Genomic DNA, 21,742 nt, shown 5'->3' with positions numbered 1-21,742 from the left:
AATAAAACAAATGAAAATAATCAACATCACAACATTAAAAAGTGCAACTTACTTCGAATGGGGCCTGGATGGGCTCCTCTGGCACTAGTGACCCACAGTCACAAAGGGGAGGAAATGATGGGAAGAAGACACACACACACACACACACACACACACGCACACACACACAACCAGTTCTGGGCAGACTCACGAAGGATTAGAAAACACCACAGGACAGGACGCCAGGTCCCCTTCCCTAGGCCACGTCTCTATCTAAATAATCTTGGTCTAGCACCACCGTAAACAACGCGGAACTTTCACAGGGACGTGCAAATGCTGTGAGTCCTTGGAATCCTAGTGTTACTGAAGGTATGCTGCATCTTCCTCCTGTGGATGGCAAAGTGGGAGGAGGTGGCCAGATGTCATTCAGGACCATTTCCAGGAGAAAGGGAGCATTCCTGAGGTTCTATACTCAGCAGAAGAAGACCCTCCTTTACCAGTTCCTTAAAAGGTTGCACCTTGAAATAGGTAAAAATCCATGGACTATAATTTGAGTGACTTGGGTGGTGGGGTAAAACTAGGCAACCTCTTCCAAAGAGGACCAGAAAAACTAAAATTGAGACCCCCAAACCAAACTGTTTCTTTGTAACCAGATGATCACTCCTGCTCTTCTTCCTTGGCAAAGAAGGTCTCCAGTTCCATTAGTTTCTGTATCAAAAGAGCATCCAGTTCTCGACTCTGCAGCGCTGCCTTCTGGGCCCTGGTAAAGCTGCCTGCCACCTTGACCTTACCTCGAGCCCTCCTCTTTCGTGGGACTGTAAAATCTTGAAATTCTAGAACTCGTTTTCTCTTTTGTTGGCTGATTGAAATCAGTGTACCATTTCGCTCCTTAGGTTCCTCAAAGATGGTCTCTAAACACCTAAGGTAGAGCACAAAACAGAATCACCAACTCTCCCAGGTCACCAAGCCTCTGGTCAATGGCGACTAAAAGCTTCCTGCACTAACCCCTCCTTTCTCTATTATTTCTGCTGGCTAGTGTCTATTTTTTTTAAAAAAAGATTTATTTATTTATGCATACAAGAACTGGGGTAAAGGCCAGAGATGTGGGAGGTGGGGGGGAGGGGTGGTGGTGAGAGGATTCACCAGAGACAGAGCGGGCAATAGACAGGCAGATCGACTGAAATACACTGCTGAGAGGAGCAGCGGGCAAGTCAGGAGAGGTCTGCTGCAACATGTGGGTAGCTCCCTGGCCCCGGGGATCGAACTTGTACTGCAGTGGCTGCGGATAGCTTCATAGATTGTGTCTTTTTTTTTTTTTTTTAAAGATTTATTTATTTTTGTACAAGAACCGGGGTATAGGCCAGATGCGCGGGAGGATGAGAGGATTCACTGGAGACAGAGCGGGGAACGGAACAGGCAGACTGAAGAAATACACTGCTGAGGGGAGCAGCAGGTGAAACAGGAAAGGTCTGCTTCGCCATGTGGGATTCTTGCCAGCCAGCTGGGATCGAACCCGCGCTGCAGAGGCTACGGACGGCTTCACAGTGCAGTGCTCAACCGCCTGTGCCACCAGGGAGGCCCACAGATTGTGTCTTAATGCCTTACGCCACCAGGGAGGACCCTAGTATCTACTTTTTAATATGAAAAAAGTGTGTGTTTGTGTGTGTGTGTATTATATATGAATATGCACTATAAGCATAAAGTGAAAAAACTGTGACTATATAGAAAAGGAATAAAAGTAAGACCAATGCCAGCAAGTCCTTCATGTGTACCCTCTCAAAGTCCATTCAATACACAACATGTACAAAAGCAAGCATTATGAGGGCCTGGTTCTTTTCTGGGAAGGGCCAGAGAGTGGGGCCTCCCTGGTGGCACAAGGGGTTAAGATGCAACCTATGAAGCTGTCTGCAGCCTCTGCAGCACCAGTTCGATCCCCCAGCCCTCCAGGGAGCAACCCACATGGCGCCAACAGTCCTCTCCTGACTTGTCCGCTGCTCGCCTCACAATGTACTTCAGTCAATCTGCCTGTTTCTGTTCCTTACTCTGTCTCTAGTGAATCCTCTCATCCCCCACACCTCTGGCCTGTACCCCAGTTCTTGTACGCATAAATAAATAAATCTTTAAAAAAAAAAAACCACCTAAAAGTAAATATAGGGCCTCCCCGGTGGAGCAGCGGTTAAGCGCTGGGTTGCGAAGCTGCCCGCAGCCTCTGCAGCGCTGGTTTGATCCCTGGCCACCAGCGAGAGTCCCACATGGTGCGCAGACCTCTCCTGCCGCCCGCTGCTCCCCTCAGCAGTGTACTTCGGTCCTTCTGCCTGCTCTGCTCCCCGCTCTGGCTCTGGTGAATTCTCTCACCCTCCTGCGCTTCTGACTGTTCCCAGTGCTTGTATAAATAAACAAATAAATCTCAAAAAAAAAAAAAAAAAAGTAAATATAGAAACTGTTCTTAGCTCACAGGTCATTAAAAAGAAAGTCATAAGAAAATACAGAATGTTGCCATTTACAGCAAAATGGAAGGAGTTTGAAGGAATTATATGTAGTAATGCAAGTCAGAATGACAAATGTTGCACATTTACATAGCAGATGTTTCAACATGGTAAAATACTTATAAAAAAGAGTGAATACTAGTGAGACTTCTAGGGTTAAGAACATGGGGGAGAAAGGATGAACTAGGTTAAAAAAAAATCAGAAAATAAAGTAGTAACTCTCCCCAAATAAAAGATTAAGTAGAAAATAGGTGGCTGGGTGGAAGTAGCTTGTACTGTGCCGCCCATGGAATATACCATCCATTTTGGTATTTATCCCACACTCAAAGAGTAGTGAACTATGCACACCACCTTATGCACTGTATCTCTTTGCCCAATCAATCATTTTTAAGATCATTTCACTTTCATACACAGGTATCTGATTCTTTTTAATGACTATATTATGTATTTCATTATAAGGCTGGATCATAGCTTAATCAGAGCCCTTTTATTTTTATTTTTATTTTTTATATAGAGGCATGTTATTTATTTATTTATTTGTTTGTTTGTTTGTTTGTTTTTTGTTTATACATGCACTGGGTACAGTCAGAAGCGCGGGAGGGTGAGAGAATTCACCAGCGCCAGAGCGGGGAGCAGAGCAGGCAGAAGGACCGAAGTACACTGCTGAGGGGAGCAGCGGGCGGCAGGAGAGGTCTGCGCGCCATGTGGGACCCTCCTTTGGTGGCTGGGGAGCAGCCGGGGATCGAACCGGCGCCGCAGAGGCCTCGGGCAGCTTTGCAACCCAGCGCTCAACCGCTGCGCCACCGGGGAGGCCCAATCAGAGCCCTTTTAATAAATGTTTTCTTTTCAATCCTTTCCTATTATCTGGTAATGTTTCATCGAATAGTCTTGTACAAATGTCTCAAAGCACATGCAGGATGAAATCCTAGAGCTCTTCTACTATGCCCTAGACAACAGGCATTTAATAAATGTTCAAAGACTTTGAACTTAGACCCAAAGGTAGTCGAGTGAAACTTCTGTACTGGGTTTGGAATCAGACTTGAAGATCAAATTAGTCCTGAAGAAGAAATCAGCACATCTGGCAGAAACACCAACCCAACCACATTTCTTTTCCATCCTAGCATTGACCCCAAGGAAAGTATTATGAATTAAACATATCAGAACTGGACAAAAAACCCTTTCTGAAGTGAAAGGATTGGAGACTTGCACCTGTTGTACCTACCTGTTTGCAGGAGGAGACTTATAATTCTTGTTGGTATATATTTCTTCTAAACTAAACTCCTTTTTCTTCAACCTGAAAGAGAAAAAAATATATTCTTCATGGTATACTGAGATAAGACTGGTTCCTTGGCCTCCCTGATGGCCTACAGGTTAAGTCTCATTGCTGTCACTGCTACAGCCTGAGTTTGATCCCCGGCCAGGGAACTGACCCACATGGCTCAGCAGACCTCTCCTGTCTTGCCTGCTGCTCCCCTCAGCAGTGTATTTCAGTAGATCCACCTGTTCTGCTCCCCACTTTGTCTCTTGTGAATCCTCTCACCTCTTGCCTACACCCTAGTTCTTCTATGCAAAGTAAATTTTTAAAATCTTAAAAAAAATTTGCTTCCTAACTCTACGCTTCCCATTCTACCACTTTTTCTCTCTTTCTTTTTTTTAAGATTTATTTATACAAGCACTGGGTACAGTCAGAAATGCGGGAGGGTGAGAGAATTCACCAGAGCCACAGCAGGGAGCAGAACAGGGAGACTGACAAAATACACTGCTGAGGGGAGCAGCGGGAGGCAGGAGAGGTTTGCGCGCGCCATGTGGGACCCTCACCGGTGGCCAGGGATCGAGCTGGCGCTGCAGAGGCTGTGGGCAGCTTCACAGCCCAGTGCTCAACCACTGCGCCACCAGGGGAGGCCCCATTCTACCACTTTCAATCTCTCTGTAAGTTTTAGATGAGTCCCATGTGAACAAAGCACAAGGATATTCTTTTCTAAGCTGCCATCTTCGAATATATAAAATACAATCTATTTATATTTAGTAGGAATGATATAATTATATTTACATGTTATCTTATTTTATGGCTTTATTTGGTTCCACCTTTTCAATTATTTCTTTTCTTTTTCATAATTGCTGTCGTTCTCTCTCATCCTCCTCTCTTGGCTTGGAGATTAAACACTTTTTAGTGGTAAAATTTTAGTGAGCATATTTAACTTAAAAACTGAAGTGTATCAATACTTTGACCTTTCGGGCCTCCTCTGGAGGCGCAGCCATTGAGCGCTGGGCTGTGAAGCTGCCCACAGCCTCTGCAGCGCCAGCTCGATCCCCGGCCACCGGTGAGGGTCCCACATGGCGCGCGCAAACCTCTCCTGCCGCCCGCTGCTCCCCTCAGCAGTGTACTTCGGTCCTTCTGCCTGCTCTGTTCCCTGCTCTGGCTCTGGTGAATTCTCTCACCCTCCCGAGCTTCTGACTGTACCCAGTGCTTGTATAAATAAATAAATCTTTAAAAAAAATAAAATTAAGTTAAATTTAAAAAAAAAAATACTTTGAGGGCCTCCCCGGTGGCGCAGCGGTTGAGCGCTGGGTTGCGAAGCTGCCCGCAGCCTCTGCGGCGCCGGTTCAATCCCCGGCTGCTCCCCGGCCACCGGCGGAGGGTCCTGCATGGTGCGCAGACCTCTCCTGCCGCCCGCTGCTCCCCTCAGCAGTGTGCTTCGGTCCTTCTGCCTGCTCTGCTCTCCCCTCTGGATCTGGTGAATTCTCTCACCCTCCTGTGCTTCTGACTGTACCCAGTGCTTGTATAAATAAATAAATAAATCTTAAAAAAAAAAAAATCTCTTTTAAAAAAAATACTTTGACCTTTCTCCCATATAACACAAAGTCTCTGTAACTTCTAACTTGTCAGTATCAGCATGACTTATGTTGATAGTGTTCCATTTTGACTGTATAAAAATGAACAATGGGCCTCCCCGGTGGCGCAGCAGTTGAGCGCTGGGTTGCGAAGCTGCCCGCAGCCTCTGCAGCGCCGGTTTGATCCCCGGCTGCTCCCCGGCCACCGGAGGAGGGTCCCACATGGTGCGCAGACCTCTCCTGCGGCCCGCTGCTCCCCTCAGCAGTGTACTTCGGTCCTTCTGCCTGCTCTGCTCCCCTCTCTGGCTCTGGTGAATTCTCTCACCCTCCCGCGCTTCTGACTGTACCCAGTGCTTGTATAAACAAAACAAACGAACAAATAAATAAATAAATAAATAAACATGCCTCTATAAAAAGAAAAATAAAATAAAATCTAAAAATGAACAATGTAAGAAAGTAAATTTAAAAAGCAAAACAAAACCAACACAGTACAATGATTAAAAAAAGTGTTTTACTTGGTCTTTTTTATTTTGCTATTTTTTGTTTTATTTTGGTAAAGAAACCAGGTTATTTGCCTATTACTTTCCCAGTTTAGATTTTTTCTTATCTTTTTTTTTTTTTTTAGATTTTCTTGATTAGATTACTATGGCAGCATTTACTATGTTCCTCTGAACCAAACACATGGGAAATACCATAGGCATTTGCTATAGACTGGCAAATATATAGGCATGATCAGATTTGGGTGCTCTTTCTTTCCCATAGGAAGACATTTAGAAAGAAAGACCTTCCATCACAGGGAACATGATATTCAATGTTACCTTGCAATACTAGCAGGCACCGATGAACACTGATTAGCTTATTCCTCTGGGGTTGTACAGGGTGACAGTCTGTCATTACTCCTTTATCCATCTACTAGAACTCTTCAATTTATTAATCAATTAATTTATTTAAAGATTTATTTATTTATGCATACAAGAACTGGGATACAGGCCAGAGGTGAAGGGGAGGGGGGTGAGAGGATTCACCAGAGACAGAGTGGGGAACAAGAACAGGCAGACTGACTAAAATACACTGCTGAGGGGAGCAGCGGGCAAAACAGGAGAGGTCTGCTGCACCATGTGGGTAGCTCCCTAGCCAGGGATCAAACTCGTGCTGCAGAGGCCACGGACAGCTGCACAGTGCTGTGCTTAACCCCTTGTACCACGGGGCGGGGGGTATCCCAGTAAGAAGCATTCTGAGACTATTCAAAAACATGGTTCGTACTATTCTAGTACTCTGGAGTCATGTCCCAGTCCCTGGAATGTCCTGTGCAGGCCTTGTTCCTGGTGGCGCAAAGGGTTAAGCACAGAACTGTGAAGCTATCTGTGGCTTCTGCAGCAGGAGTTTGATCCCAGGCCAGCCAAGGAGCTGCTCACATGGCACAACAGACCTTTCCTGTCTCGCCCAATACTCCCCTCAGAAGTGTACTTCAGTCAGTCTGCCTGTTCTGCTCCCTACTCTGTCTATGGTGAATCCTCTCATCCCCCACACCTCTGGCCTGTACCCCAGTTCTCGTATGCATAAACATATGCATAAATAAATCTTTACAAAAAATAAAGCACACAGGGCCTCCCCTGTAGCACAGCGGTTGAGTGCTGGGTTGCGAAGCTGCCCGCAGCCTCTGCAGCGCCGGTTCAATCCCTGGCTGCCGGGCGAGGGTCCCACATGGCATGTAGACCTCTCCTGCCGCCCGCTGCTGCTCCCCTCAACAGTGTATTTCGTCAGTCTGCCTGTTCTGTTCCCCTCTCTGGCTCTGGTGAACTCTCTCACCCTCCCATGCTTCTGACTGTACCCAGAGCTTGTATAAATAAATAAATCTTTAAAAAAAAAAAAACAACACACAATTCAGTGGTTTTAGTATAGTCACAGGTTATTTATCAGTCACCTTGACATAATTCCAGAACATATGCATTAACACCTCCCTCCCAACAAGAAAGCTTGTAGCAATCAGACATCACTTCCATCCTCCCCTACCAAGGATCTAACAACCACTAATCTTTTTGGTTCTATGGTTTGGCCCATCTTGGACATTTCACATAAAAGGATCTGCACAGTACGTGCCCTTTCAGATCCTTCTCCTTTCACCTGGCATACTGTTTTCATGGCTCATTCACAGTGCAGCACAACACTCCTTTTTATGGCTGAAATCAACATTCGGATATATTTTGTCTTAGTCCTCAGCGAGCACTTGGATTACTTCCACTTTTTAGCTATTATGAGTAATGCTGCTATGAACTTTCACATACAGGACTTTGAGTTATACCTAGACATAAAACTAGTAGGTCAATGATAACTTTTTTTTTTTTTTTTGAGGAACTGCCAAACTATTTTTCACAGTGGCTATGCCATTTTACCTTCCCACAAGCAATGTGGCAATGTATGAGATGTCCAATTTCTCTACATTCTTTTTTTTTTTTTCCCCTAGAGGCATGTTTTAGTTATTTATTTATTTGTTTGCTTGTTCGTTTATACATGCACTGGGTACAGTCAGAAGCGCGGGAGGGTGAGAGAATTCACCAGAGCCAGAGCAGGGAGCAGAGCAGGCAGAAGGACCGAAGTACACTGCTGAGGGGAGCAGCGGGCAGCAGGAGAGGTCTGCGTGCCATGTGGGACCCTCCTCCTGTGGCCGGGGAGCAGCCGGGGATTGAACTGGCGCCGCAGAGGCCGCGGGTAGCTTCCCAACCCAGCGCTCAACCGCTGCGCCACCGGGGAGGCCCTTCTCTACATTCTTTTTTTTTTTTTTAATTTTTTTTATAGAGGCATGTTTTTATTTATTTCTTATTTGTTTGTTTGTTTTTTGTTTATACAAGCACTGGGTACAGTCAGAAGCGCGGGAGGGTGAGAGAATTCACCAGAGCCAGAGCGGGGAGCAGAGCAGGCAGAAGGACCGAAGTACACTGCTGAGGGGAGCAGCGGCCGGCAGGAGAGGTCTGCGCGCCATGTGGGACCCTCCTCCGGTGGCCGGGGAGCAGCCGGGAATCAAACCGGCGCCGCAAAGGCCGTGGGCAGCTTCGCAACCCAGCACTCAACCGCTGCGCCACCGGGGAGGCCCCCTTCTCTACATTCTTGACTGCAGCAAATCTTGTTATTTTCTCGTTCTTTTCATTTTTTTAAAAGATTATTTATGCATATAAGAACTAGATGTAGGCCAAAGGTACAGGGGCAGGGAGAGTGTGTGAGAGGATTCACCAGAGACAGAGTGGGAGGCAGAACAGGCAGATCTACTGAAATACACTGCTGAGGGGAGAAGCAGCTGAGACAGATGAGGTTTATTGTACCATGTGGGTACCTCCCCGGCTGGGGAACGAACTTGGGCCATCGCAGTGATAGTGCTGAGACCTAACCCTTAGGCCACCAGGGAGGCACCCTTATTTTTCATTATTTCAAAAAAATTATAGTAATCTTAATGGTAGAATCAAACTGTGGTTCTGGTTTGCAGTTCCCGAATGATTAGTGATACTGAGCATTTTCCTTTTTTTTTTTTTTTGCCATTTGTTTCTTTTCCTTGGGGGCATGTCTATACAAATTCTTTGCCTCATTGGAAAAACTGGATTTTTATCTTTGTTGTTGAGTTGTCAAGAGTTCTTTATATATTGTGGCTACTATTCTAATCAGATATATGATTGGAAAATATTTTCTATAGTGAAGTGAATTATCAATTATCCTTTCTTTCAAATGAACTCTTTTTTATAAGCTTCTTTTTTGGGGGGGAGACTCATAGCAACTGAGAGAACAGTAGAGAGAATTCTCATATAACCTTTGCCCTTACTATCAACATCTCACACCAGACTGGCACATTTGTCACAAATGATGACTGCACATTGATATGTCATCATCATCCTAAGTCAGTAATTTACATTAGAGTTCACTCTTGGTGCTGTACATTCTATGGGTTTGTTGTATATTATTATGTATCCATCATTATAGTATCATATAAAATAGCTTTCACTACCCTAAAAATTCTGTGCTCTAGTCTCTCAGTATGTGGCTTGTTTCTAATCTCTTGAATTATCTTCTCACTTTTGTAACAGTGGCCTTTGATGAACCAAAGTTTAAATTTTGAAGTACAATTTATTCTCTTTTCTTTTGCTCATGCTTTTTAATGTTATTTCCAAGAAATTAATGCCTAGGGCCTCCCCGGTGGCGCAGCGGTTGAGCGCTGGGTTGCGAAGATGCGGGCGGCCTCTGCGGCGCCGGTTCGATCCCCGGCTGCTCCCCGGCCACCAGAGGAGGGTCGTCCCACATGACGTACAGACCTCTCCTGCCGCCCACTGCTCCCCTCAGCAGTGTACTTCGGTCCTTCTGCCTGCTCTGCTCCCTGCTCTGGTGAATTCTCTCACCCTCCCGCGCTTCTGACTGTACCCAGTGCATGTATAAACAAAACAAACAAACAAACCAGCAAACAAATAAATAAAGCATGCCTCTATAAAAAAAAAAAAAAGAAATTAATGCCTAATCAAAGATGATGCAAATCATATTTTATTACTTTTACTTCATGTTTATTTACTTTACACTTTATTACTTTACATCTTGGTCTTTGATTCGGAGTATTTTTTTCTTTATAGATATATCCATCCAGTTTTGCATGTGGATATCTAGTTGTCCCAGTACCTTTTTCCAAACGGTTATTCTTTCTCCGAATGGTCTTGGCACTTTTGTCAAAAATCAAATAACCGTAGATGTATAGGGTTATTGCAGGACTCTCAATTCTATCCCACCAAATAAAGCCTGTCTTTATGCCATTACCACTCTTAAATACTACTCCTTCATAGCAAATCTATGTGATTAATTTTGTACCTTTTTTCATAATTGTTTTGGCTATTCTGTATTTCCACATAAATTTTAGGATCAGCTTGTTAATTTCCAGAGAAGTCATTTTGATAGGGATTGTACTGAATGTGTAGACTGCTTGCTTAGTGAACTTACACCATGCTTTTGTTATATTACTAGTTTTTTTTTTTTTTTTAATAGAGGCATGTTTATTTATTTATTTATTTATTTGCTTGTTTGCTTTGTTTATACATGCACTGGGTACAGTCAGAAGCACGGGAGGGTGAGAGAATTCACCAGATCCAGAGTGGGGAGCAGAGCAGGCAGAAGGACCGAAGTACACTGCTGAGGGGAGCAGCGGGCGGCAGGAGAGGTCTGCGCGCCATGTGGGACCCTCCTCCGGTGGCCGGGGAGCAGCCGGGGATCGAACCGGCGCCGCAGAGGCCGCGGGCAGCTTCGCAACCCAGTGCTCAACCGCTGCGCCACCAGGGAGGCCCTATTACTAGTTTTTTTTTTAATTCTGCTTTAAATGGAACTATTTTCTTAATTTTATTTTCAGATAGCTCACAAATGATTTTCATACTTTTTGATTTCATACCCTGCAACCTAACTGAATTCATTAGTTCTAACAATGGTTTTTTCAAGGTTTTCTAGATGTGAGTAGAAATAATTTTATTTCCTTTCTAATCTGAATGCTATATCATTTTCTTTTTTAATTGTCATGGCTAAAACCTCTTGTAGTTTTTTTTTTTTTTTTTAAGATTTATTTATTTATACCAGAATTAGGGTACAGGCCAGATGTGCGGGAGGGTGAGAGGATCCACCAGAGACAGAGCAGGGTACAGAACAGGCAGACTGACGAAATACACTGCTGAGGGGAGCAGGGGGCAAGACAGGAGAGGTCTGCTGCACCTTTTGTAGTGTTAAACATAAACGGTTACAGTGGATATACTTGTATCATTCCTGATCTCAGTCTTCTCACTATTAAGAATGATTTTTAGCTATGGGTTTTTGTAGATGCCCTTTCTGTATTTGAGGAAGTTCCCATTTACTCTTATTTGTGGATTTGAAGAGTGTTAGATATTTTTCAAATGCTTTTTCTCATCCATTGAAATGATTGTGTTTCTTCTAACCTTCTTTATTCTATTAACACAGGTATATTACATTGATTGATTTCCTATACTCAAACCATTCTGAGTTACTGGAATAAGAACTACTTATCATGTCTATGATATTTTTTAACATACACTCCTGGGTTCAAGTCTGCCGGTATTTTGTTGAAGATTTTGGTGTCTATATTCACAAAATTGTCTGGCTGTTTTTAAGATCTTTTGTCTTTAGAATTCTGTAGTAGACTTATGACACAATTAGGTAGGAAATTCTTTTTTATTGCTCCTCCTTGGGATTAATGTCTTTTACCCAAATACTACTATTCCCTCTATTCTTTTCCTTCTGGAACTATGATTAGAAGTCAGCCATATATTTAAAATTTTCCTCTTCATCTCCCTTTCTATGTAATTTGCAGTTGTTTTCGTTTCTGTATTTCATTCTGAATGATTTGTTCAGATATGTTCTCTTGTTCATTACTTATACTTGGCTCTATTAAATCTGCTAAGTTAAATCTACCTATTATGTTTTTATTTTGATAAATCTAGCTTTCCATATAATTTAGAAATTATCTCTGGTTTTATTTCATATCTAGTTGGTCAGTTTCAACACTCTAGACCCTGGGGCCTCCCTGGTGGCACAGGCGCTTGAGTGCTGCACTGTGAAGCTGTCAGCAGCCTCTACAGCGTGGGTTTGATCCCGGCCGGCTGGCAAGAATCCCACGTGGCTAAGCAGACCTCTCCTGTCTCACCCACTACTCTCCTCAGCAGTGTATTTTGTCAGTCTGCCTGTTCTGTTCCCCACTCTGTCTCTGGTGAATCCTCTCACCCTCCCGCGCATCTGGCCTATACCCCGGTTCTTGTATAAAAATACATAAAGCTTTAAAAAAAGAAAAACAACTCTAGATCCTTTATTCATATTTTCAATCCACTTTATTTTCCTAAAAATAGAAAACATTTCTAAATTATTTTCTTCTCCAATACAGTATCAAAAGTTTTTTCAGATTTGCTGTTATTTCCATTAGCACTCATGCATGAAACTTTGTTTCCATTCATACTTTATGATTTATTTTACTGAGTTATTTCCCATTCCCTGATTTTTACTTAATGCCAGATTTAGAAGTGGACTCCTCAAGAAACTATGTTTTTGCCAGGAGTCCAAAGGCACTACCAGCCTGGGACCGCAGTAAATTAAATTCTCAGCTTATGTTGTTTTCAGTCTGTCTAGGTGGAATGGATTCAAGCTGCAAATCCATGAGGTCACCTTAGAACTATTAAACCTCAATGCGAAGTCCTTTTGTATTACCCAGTGACAGGAATTGGGGAACGGAAGGTACACAGGTTTATAATGTGTATGTATGTGTCTCATATTAGATCCTCATTTTTGGTTAGAGCACAGATTTTGTCTTTAGTCTCCTGCATAAGGCCAATGAAAACTTAAGCTAAATGTAACCCTGGTTTTGTAAATGCCCTCAAAGCAAAAGCTGGATTTAATGCTCACATCTTTCCTCTCTATATTGCTACATTCAGAGTTTTTGTCTCTAAGAATTCTTTATTCTTCTGGCAGTTTACTGACACATATAAAGCCTAATATTTATTGAGTACTGTTATTTTTTTCTAAAAGTAAATAAGGAAATGTGTCTACCACATTACTAAAACCTAAGTTCTATATCTCATTTCTACCTTACTTAAACCTAAAGTAACAAGGTTGATAGTGAAATGAGAGCTGAGATGGAAAATCATGAATTTAAATGTTTTGTTGTTTTTTTAAAGATTTATTTATTTATTTGTTTGTGTGTTTATACAAGCACTGGGCAGTCAGAAGCGCGGGAGGGTGAGAGAATTCACCAGAGCCAGAGCGGGGAGCAGAGCAGGCAGAAGGACCGAAGTACACTGCTGAGGGGAGCAGCGGGTGGCAGGAGAGGTCTGCATGCCATGCGGGACCCTCCTCCGGTGGCCAGGGAGCAGCCAGAGATTGAACCGGCGCTGCAAAGGCTGCGGGCAGCCTCGCAAGCCAGCGCTCAACTGCTGCGCCACTGGGGAGGCCCTTAAATGTTTTAAATGGTACTCTTTCACTTGCTGGTTTGATGACAAATCTCACAGGTTGAGATTGGTTTTGATCATGCCATATGATGAAATTGTATCAGGAATTTAAATTTACCATGCACATTGAATGCATCTTATAGGACAAGTCACTGCGTATTCATCACGAGGAAGGCAAGTTCAGACCTGTTTGTATGTGGTACTGTCTTTTTTTTTTTTAAATGATTTTATTTATTTATACAAGCACTGGGTACAGTCAGAAGCGTGGGAGGGTGAGAGAATTCACCAGAGCCAGAGCGGGGAACAGAACAGGCAGAAGGACCGAAGTACACTGCTGAGCGGAGCAGCGGGCGGCAGGAGAGGTCTGCGCGCCATGTGGGACCCTCGCCTGGCAGCCGGGGATCGAACTGTCGCTGCAGAGGCTGTGGGCAGCTTCGCAACCCAGCGCTCAACCACTGCGCCACCGGGGAGGCCCTGTATGTGGTACTGTCTTGATGCACATGTACCAATGCATAATTAAGCAGAACAGAGCAACAATTTTGATGGCATCTGTTTTCTGACCTAGAAAATGACCAGGGACACTAAATTCTTAAGATGACCAAATAGCTGGAGTAAAACTGGTTTTTATATTCTGACCTAGAGAGAACAAATCTGTAAGGTCAGAGACAAAACATCAGGCGTTTGGGGTGAGTTTAAATTCTGCCTTTGTGAAACTATGCCTCTCATTTGCAAACATATATGGAAGACATGGCTGATGAAATGGTTTATATACAACATAGAAGTCTGAAGAAATTTTTATTTTCCTAGAACTTCCACTATATTTGTCTTATTTTTTATTCTACTATTTTATACAAAGGGTAGCATTCTATAGGCAATGTTTGGCTGCAGAATAATATTATCTTAGACTGCTGTTGACACTGGTATACAAATATACCAATTTTTTTTTCCTCCTGGGGTGGGGCTTGGACCCTTTTATTTATTATTTTATCTATTTATTTTAAAAGACAAGATAAACCACAAATTATTTAACCAGCCCTGTATTTTCTTCAGTCTTTTGTCATTACAATATAGTAAATAGCTTTATACATGTCATTTCTTATATATGGAAGCATATTTGCATAAATGGAATTGAGTCAAAGGATCAGTGCATTTCTAATTGTGATATAGTCCTTCAAATAAGCAATGGGTCATTTATAATCCCATTTAAACAACATGGTATTACTGAATTATCAAACTTTTGTCTTTAGGCGTGAGGTAGTTTTAATAGTATTTTAAATTTTTGTTATTATTTGACTTTTTTCAGTTTTATGGTATGAAGGAGTTAACACTAGTCCAAGTTAAAAGCAGACCCCACAATGGTTACATTATACCAGCTGTGAAGTCTTTAAATTTGTGACAAGGGACAGAAGGAAAAATTCTACTCATTTCAAGGAAATCCTCACTTAAGCTTCAGTCGACTGGCTGAAAGCACTTCAAATCCATGAACCTTCAGCTGGTCATCCACAGCCAGTTCACTCTCTACTAGGAACTGACATATGTTCCTGCACTGTCATCTGTAGTTGGAATTACTTCTTCATATTCAGGATGCTCAATTATAGTACCACTGCAGGTTACTTTCTTCTTAAATGCCTTCACTACTTTCTTTTTATAGTAATCAGTGATCCCTCAGGCAGTAGGTAAGGGTCCTCCTGCTGTTTCTCTGCTGAGTTCTTACATGGATTTAATCCTCAGTGCCAGCAGAAAACAGATGATCATCCTTACTTGCATCAGCAATGAGGCTGAAAGAGTGGACATTATGGATTATGGACATACCATACAATTCCTTTTCCTCTGTGGAAACAGCCTGTGGAGGGCAGGCAGGTGGCAGTACAAGGGGGGTGGGGGGGTACAGGAGTATGAGTTGAACTACGGGGAAGTAAGGAGGCTCGAGGGGCAGGCTGTGCTTGTGTGTGTGAATTAGTCTCTGGAGATGAGTTTGCGGATTCTTATAAAATCTTACTGCTTATTTTTTTTCCAGCTTTTAAAAAAATGATTTATTTATGCATACAAGAACTGGGGTACAGGCCAGAGGTGCAGGGGGTAAAAGAATTCACCAGAGACAGAATGGGGAACAGAACAGTCATATTGACTGAAATACACTGCTGAGGGGAGCAATGGGCAAGACAGGAGAGGTCTGCTGCACCATGTGGGTAGCTCCCTGGCCAGTCAGGAATCGAACCTGCGCTGTAGAGGCTGCAGACAGCTTCACAAAGCTGCACTCAACCCCCTGTGCCACCAGTGAGGCCCTTTTTTCCCTGTTTTATTGACACATAATTGACAAATATATGTACAAGGTATTTTAAGTGTACATCCGACTTGATATACATACATGTTGCAAGAGAATTCTTCCCATTTAACTCATCACAAGTTTACGTCCTAACTGCTGATCATGGGTTTCTTTTCCCCAGGAGAAGTGCTGAATTTTTATTAAACATGTTCTTCAGGCTTTTATTTTATGGTTCTGGATTTTGTTACAGTAAGCCATTCCAGGTAGATGTTTCCAATGGTTTCTTCAAGTATTCTTATAGTTTGATTTGTTTACACTTAAATTTGACTGATTTGGAATTCATTCCAAATGAGGAATGTCCCACAGTACAGATACAACTTTATTATTCCTAAAATGGCTACCCATTTGTCCCAGTTTTACTGACTACTCCATCTTTCCACCATTCATATGAGAGGACACCTTTGTTCCAAGCTAAATTTCTGGACTTTGTATTTTGTTTTCCAGTATGTATATTTATGCTCTAGCATTATTATTGAGATCTTTTTACAATATATTTTAATATCTCCTAGGATTAGTATTCTTATTTCACCTTTTTCCAGGCTCTCTTGCTTTTTGTTTTTCCATATGTATTTTGACATTAAATACATGTCTTCCTATTTAGTCTCCACCTATAAGAACAGTTCTTGGACAGGACAATGTATTAAAACGTTTTTTACTGGAATGTGCCAATTACCAAATTATTTGCCTCTCAGGGCAAAATACCCCCTTTAGTACCTGCTCTGTGATCACAGAATCTTGGACTTCAGATCTTTCCTTTTTACTGTGAGTATGATGACAAGCATTATTGTGAGAGGGCCCTAAAGGAGAGGAACAGTACAGGAGAAAGGGAGCATCTCCTCCTGGTTCTGGGGAGTCTTTTTTTTTTTCTTGCTGGTTCATCATTGATGCACAGTTGTTGCGGGTGTCTGAAGCAGGAGGGAAAGGGGGGGCACTTGAAGGGGTGCAGCTCCTGCTGTATAGCCAGAGCATGGTGGTAGCCCCTGAGTGCCCTTGTAGTCAGACTGGTTATCACCATGCCACAAACTTTTTTTTAATTAAATTTATTTATTTTCTTACATCATTCATTTTTTGTACAATATCTGATTTCTCCCCTCAGGTGTAGTCCCTTTAGTTATCCGACCAGTACAACATCCGTGATCCATCACCACAGTCCCTTGTGCTCTTCCCTCTCCTGTTTTGGCCTCTTCCCTTCTCCTCCCCTTCTGTATGCCTCAGCTCTATGGTCAGTTACCAAGTTTTGTCTTTTTCCCGACCCTTTGTATAGAGTATAGGGTTTCCCTATACTCTACCTACAAGTAAAACCATTCGACGTTTCTCTTTTTCTTTCTGATTTATTTTGCTTGGCATAATCTCTTCCAGTGCCATCCATATTGGTGCAGATGGCATTGGTTTATCTTTTTTGATCACTGAGTAGTATTCCTCTGAGTATATATACCATATCTTCTTGATCCATTCATCTTCTTGGGGTATTTAGTTGTTTCCATATCTTAGCTATTGTAAATAGTGCTGCAATAAACATAGGAGCACAGGTTTCCTTTTGAATTAATGTATGTCCTTTGCAAGCCACAAACTTTCTGACATACATAGTCATAGGGTACTACATCAATTTCCTGAGAGCTATTTTCTGTGGCTCTCCTGAAGCAAATACAACATGCTTCAAGCCTTGCATCTGCAGCAGCACTTTAATTTCCCTTGCATGTCTGCCCACCCCAGTTTATCGGGGTCCAAGAAAGTTGTTTTCTGTTATACCAGCTCTGGCCTTGGCAAGCCAGCCATGCAATGGCTGCAAACACACCTCCAACAAAGTCTAAGTTCCAATCTGGGGTGGTAGCACCAAGTGTGTCCTTCTTTGAACATTCTCCTGAATCTTTTGTACATTTTTAAGGTTAATCCCCTGTTATATTTTAACACTTTATTTAAAATTTCCCCCATTCAAAATTCTGTGGGACCCAGACGAATATGTGATAGTAAGATAAAACCCTAAGAACTAAATAAGGTTGCTACTTAATACCCTAGATCAATAGTCTTCACTCTAGTGTACGAAAAGACTTTCAAAGAATATGTGAAAACACAGTTTTAGGTAAATCAATCTACCAATCTTTAATTTCCTACAAATGATGTAGGAATCATCACTGAGAAATGTCCCTGAATACTCACGAAGATTTGTTTATTCCAACAAATTCTCATTCAACCTGAATTCTAACTTTAGTTTAAGAATCAAATCATGATCTTGCTAAGCTATACCTTTTCAATGAGTAATGAAATCACTGTTAACCTGTTTTGGACTTGTCTTTCACCATCTTACAGCGTTCCTTTAAGAGGAAAGTGACTTTAGAAATAGGGTATTTGACTGCTATCAGGATATTCTGATTTCACACATGTTGTGCAACAGGGCTGTCAGAGTGATTGTGCCTCATTCATCTGATTATCATACACAATGCCTACCTAAGAGAGCCTACTTATAAGACAGCTTCAAACATTAAAAATAATTTCTGCATGTATTTAATTGTATACAATGTCTTTATCAAGTGATTTTAATTCTCATTAATAGCATGTTATCACTTAGAAAAACTCCATTCTGGTGCCTCCCTGGTGGTGCAGGTGGTTGAGCACAGTGCTGTAAAGCTGTCCTCAGCCTCTGCAGTGCGGGTTCGATCCCTGCCTGCTGGGGAGATACCCACATGGTGTGGTGGACCTCTCCTGTCTCACCCACTGCTCCCCTCAGCAGTGTATTTTGTCAGTCTGCCTGTTCTGTTCCCTGGTCTGTCTCTGGTGAATCCTCTCACCCTCCTGCACATCTGGCCTGTACCCCGGCTCTTGTATGCATGAATAAATCAATCTTAAAGGGAAAAAAAAAAAAAAAAGAAAAACTCCATTCTGTTATTTTATAAAAAAAAAAAAATGAGGGGCCTCCCTGGTGGCACAAGTGGTTAAGCACAGTATTGTGAAGCTATCTGTAGCCACTGCAGTTAGAGTTCGATCCCCAGCCAGTCAGGGAGCTACCAACATGGCAGAGCAGACCTCTCTTGTTTCACCCACTGCTCCCCTCAACAGTGTATTTCAGTGGATCCACCTGTTCTGTTCCCCATTCTGTCTCTGGTGACTCCTCTCATCCCCCCCACATTTCTGGCCTGTACCCCAATTCTTGTATGCATAAATAAATCTATTTTTTTCACAAATAAATCTTTAAAAAAATGAACTGTTTATTGGGAATATGAAACACCTGAAGACAAAGTTTATAAAGTTTACAGGTAAGAATTTTAAGTAATTTTCTTCAGCTAAGGTATGAATTTTTATCAAATCACATAAAGAATATTTAACTCAATTATTTAACCCTTATTTCATCTTATAAAATGTTGTAACTTCTTCTTGGTTTTTTAAAGATTTATTTATTTATACACGCAGTGGGTACAGTCTGAAGCGCGGGAGGGTGAGAGAATCCACCAGAGCGGGGAACAGAGCAGGCAGACTGATGAGATACACTGCTGAGGGGAGCAGCGGGCGGCAGGCGAGGTCTGCGCACCATATGGGACACTCGCCCGGCGGCAGGGGATCGAACCAGCGCTGCAGAGGCTGCGGGAAGCTTTGCAACCCAGCACTCGGCCACTGCGCCACCAGGGATGCCCTGTGACTTCTTTGTTAACAACAAAAATTATAAGGTGTACTCCCATGTTAGTCATACATTTTTCTACTTTCTCCAATTAAATACTGGAGTCATCATGGGATTTTTATAAGTTAATGGATTTATTTCTGACTTTTTACACAATTTCTAATTGTTCCTAAGTTAAATAACAATTTGATTTACATGTGCACATACAATTTACGAAAACAACTTTCTACAGAGCATAATAATAATTTTAATTTTAATTACAGATCACATTGCTTTACTAGAAATTCTGTAATAAATACAGCATTTACTATGTTGTTTTACAATGTCTTAATAAAATGTATAAAATTATACTTCTTACACATTATCTTAATACTGACTTATGTTGGAAATCTACCTTGTAAGATGTGTTCTGTAATTATTTCTCAATGCTTTGTAATACATTTTCCTAAATGTGCAGATTAATACATTTTCTTGTATTCGAAAAGAGAAGTTAAGAAGAATGAGTTGGCTGATGGATTCAATAATAAAAAATTGCCTTTGTCAATTAAGTTATATGCTAAGGGTTTTTTCTTAAACTTAATGAACTAATCTGCATCTTTAAGCTTTTTTGATGGAGGTACATCTTAAGTACTAAAAGCAATATACTGAAAGATATCGCAGGAAAAGGTCTGTAAAAAATACTTTCTTTTTCGGGGGAGGGAGAGGGAGTGGCAGGGAAAGGAAGGACTAGAGTCAAACAAAGGCGGGGTGCAATTGTATGGGGAATATAACCAAAATGAAAATGCATACCTTGTGCAAAGATGAAAAAAGATGTAAGAATTATATAAAATAAAATATTTAAATAATAAAAAAATTTTCTTTTTAAAGATTGATTTATGCATACAAGACCTGGGGTACAGGCCAAAGGCGCAGGAGGGTGAGAGAATTCACCAAAGACAGAGCAGGAAGCAGAACAGGCAGAAGGACTGAAATACACTGCTGAGGGGAGCAGCAAGAGAGACAGGAGAGGTCTGCCACACCATATGGGTTTCTCCCTGGCCGGTTGGCAATCAAACCTGTGCTGCGAACAGCTTCACAGCGTGGCGCTCAACTAGCTGCATCACAGGGGAGGCCCCTGTTAAAAATATTATTTTCTCAATCTCTTTTGAGACTTGATTAAATAAAGTGCCTCTAAGTGAAAGAGCAAGATCCAAATTATTAGGCATTTTACACTCACTGGTCAGTTTGTTATGGTGTCTTTTCCACACACTGAGACAGTGACCACCTTCAATGCCCCAGTAGCAGAACCTAAGTAAGTCAGTGCTGTTTTAAACTTTGGCTTAAAAAAATAAAAAAAGCTGATAAACCATCAAATATAATTTAATGATAGTTCAGTCTGATTTTCTGACATATTACTCAAAAGAGTTGGAAAGAATTGAGGGTCATTATTAAAATTCTTTCCACTTTCAACTACTTATCTATATAAACAAACTTTTTCAGGTCTTCTATCTACATATGAATGCAAGCTAGAATATATCCAGGACTGAATCCTTTCATTCTAAAAAGCTAAGATATGTAAAATATTTAAAATTTTTCTCTTGGAAAGCTATATAGTTGCATGATCAAAAAAAAAAGTATAAGGTAATGTTAAGATAAAAACCACATGGGGGGGCCTCCCCAGTGGCGCAGCGGTTGAGCGCTGGGTTGCGAAGCTGCCCGCAGCCTTTGCAGCACCGGTTCGATCCCCAGCTGCTCCCCGGCCACCGGCGGAGGGTCCTGCATGGTGCGCAGACCTCTCCTGCCGCCCGCTGCTCCCCTCAGCAGTGTACTTCAGTCCTTCTGCCTGCTCTGCTCCCCACTCTGGCTCTGGTGAATTCTCTCACCCTCCCGCGCTTCTGACTATACCCAGTGCATGTATAAACAAAACAAACAAACAAACATAATAAATAAATAAATAAAAACATGCCTCTATAAAAAAAAAAAAAAAAAACACATGGGGGCCTCCCTGGTGGTGCAAGGGGTTAAGTCGTAGCATCAGGAAAGTATCCATAGCCACTGCAGCACAGCATAAGTTTGATCTCTGGCCAGGCAGGGAGCTACCCACATGGTGTAGCAGACCTCTCCTGTCTCACCTACTGCCCCCCGAGCAGTGTATTTCAGTCAAACCACCTGTTCTGTTCGCAACTCTTTCTCTGGTGAATCCTCTCACCCACCCCTACCCACAGGCACCTCTGGCCTATACCCCAGCTCTTATATACATACATAAATAAATAAATAAATCTTGGGGCCTCCCTGGTGACACAAGGGGTTAAGACACAACCTATGAAGCTGTCTGCAGCCACTACAGTACGAGTTTGATCCCCCAGCTGGCCAGGGAGCAACCCACATGGCGCAGCAGACCTCTCCTGACTCGCCCGCTACTCCCCTCAGCAGTGTACTTCAGTCAATCTGCCTGTTCTGTTCCCCACTCTGTCCCTAGTGAATCCTCTCACCCCCCCACCCCAAACCTGTGGCCTGTACCCCAGATCTTGTATGCATAAATAAATAAATAGTAACCCCCCCTCAAAAAAAA

The 21,742-nt window shown here is 42.3% G+C and overlaps 1 protein-coding gene across 1 annotated transcript in view; it reads right to left on the bottom strand.

The window, feature by feature from the left end:
- Positions 1–339: 339 nt before the first annotated feature.
- Positions 340–21,742, bottom strand: part of PRR14L (proline rich 14 like) — a gene marked incomplete at both ends in the record, with an annotated part of 49,169 nt that continues 27,766 nt past the window's right edge. The window contains 6 exon segments of the mRNA XM_084253211.1: positions 340–366; positions 477–551; positions 553–612; positions 614–687; positions 771–898; positions 3,688–3,759. Coding sequence (XP_084109337.1) covers positions 340–366; positions 477–551; positions 553–612; positions 614–687; positions 771–898; positions 3,688–3,759 — 436 coding nt within the window.

The sequence above is a fragment of the Talpa europaea genome (assembly GCF_964194135.1).
Source record: "Talpa europaea genome assembly, chromosome: 14".
NCBI classification, from domain to species: Eukaryota; Metazoa; Chordata; class Mammalia; order Eulipotyphla; family Talpidae; genus Talpa; species Talpa europaea.
The sequence above is the reverse complement of the archived record's forward strand: the minus strand, read 5'-3'. Positions and strand labels throughout refer to the sequence as shown.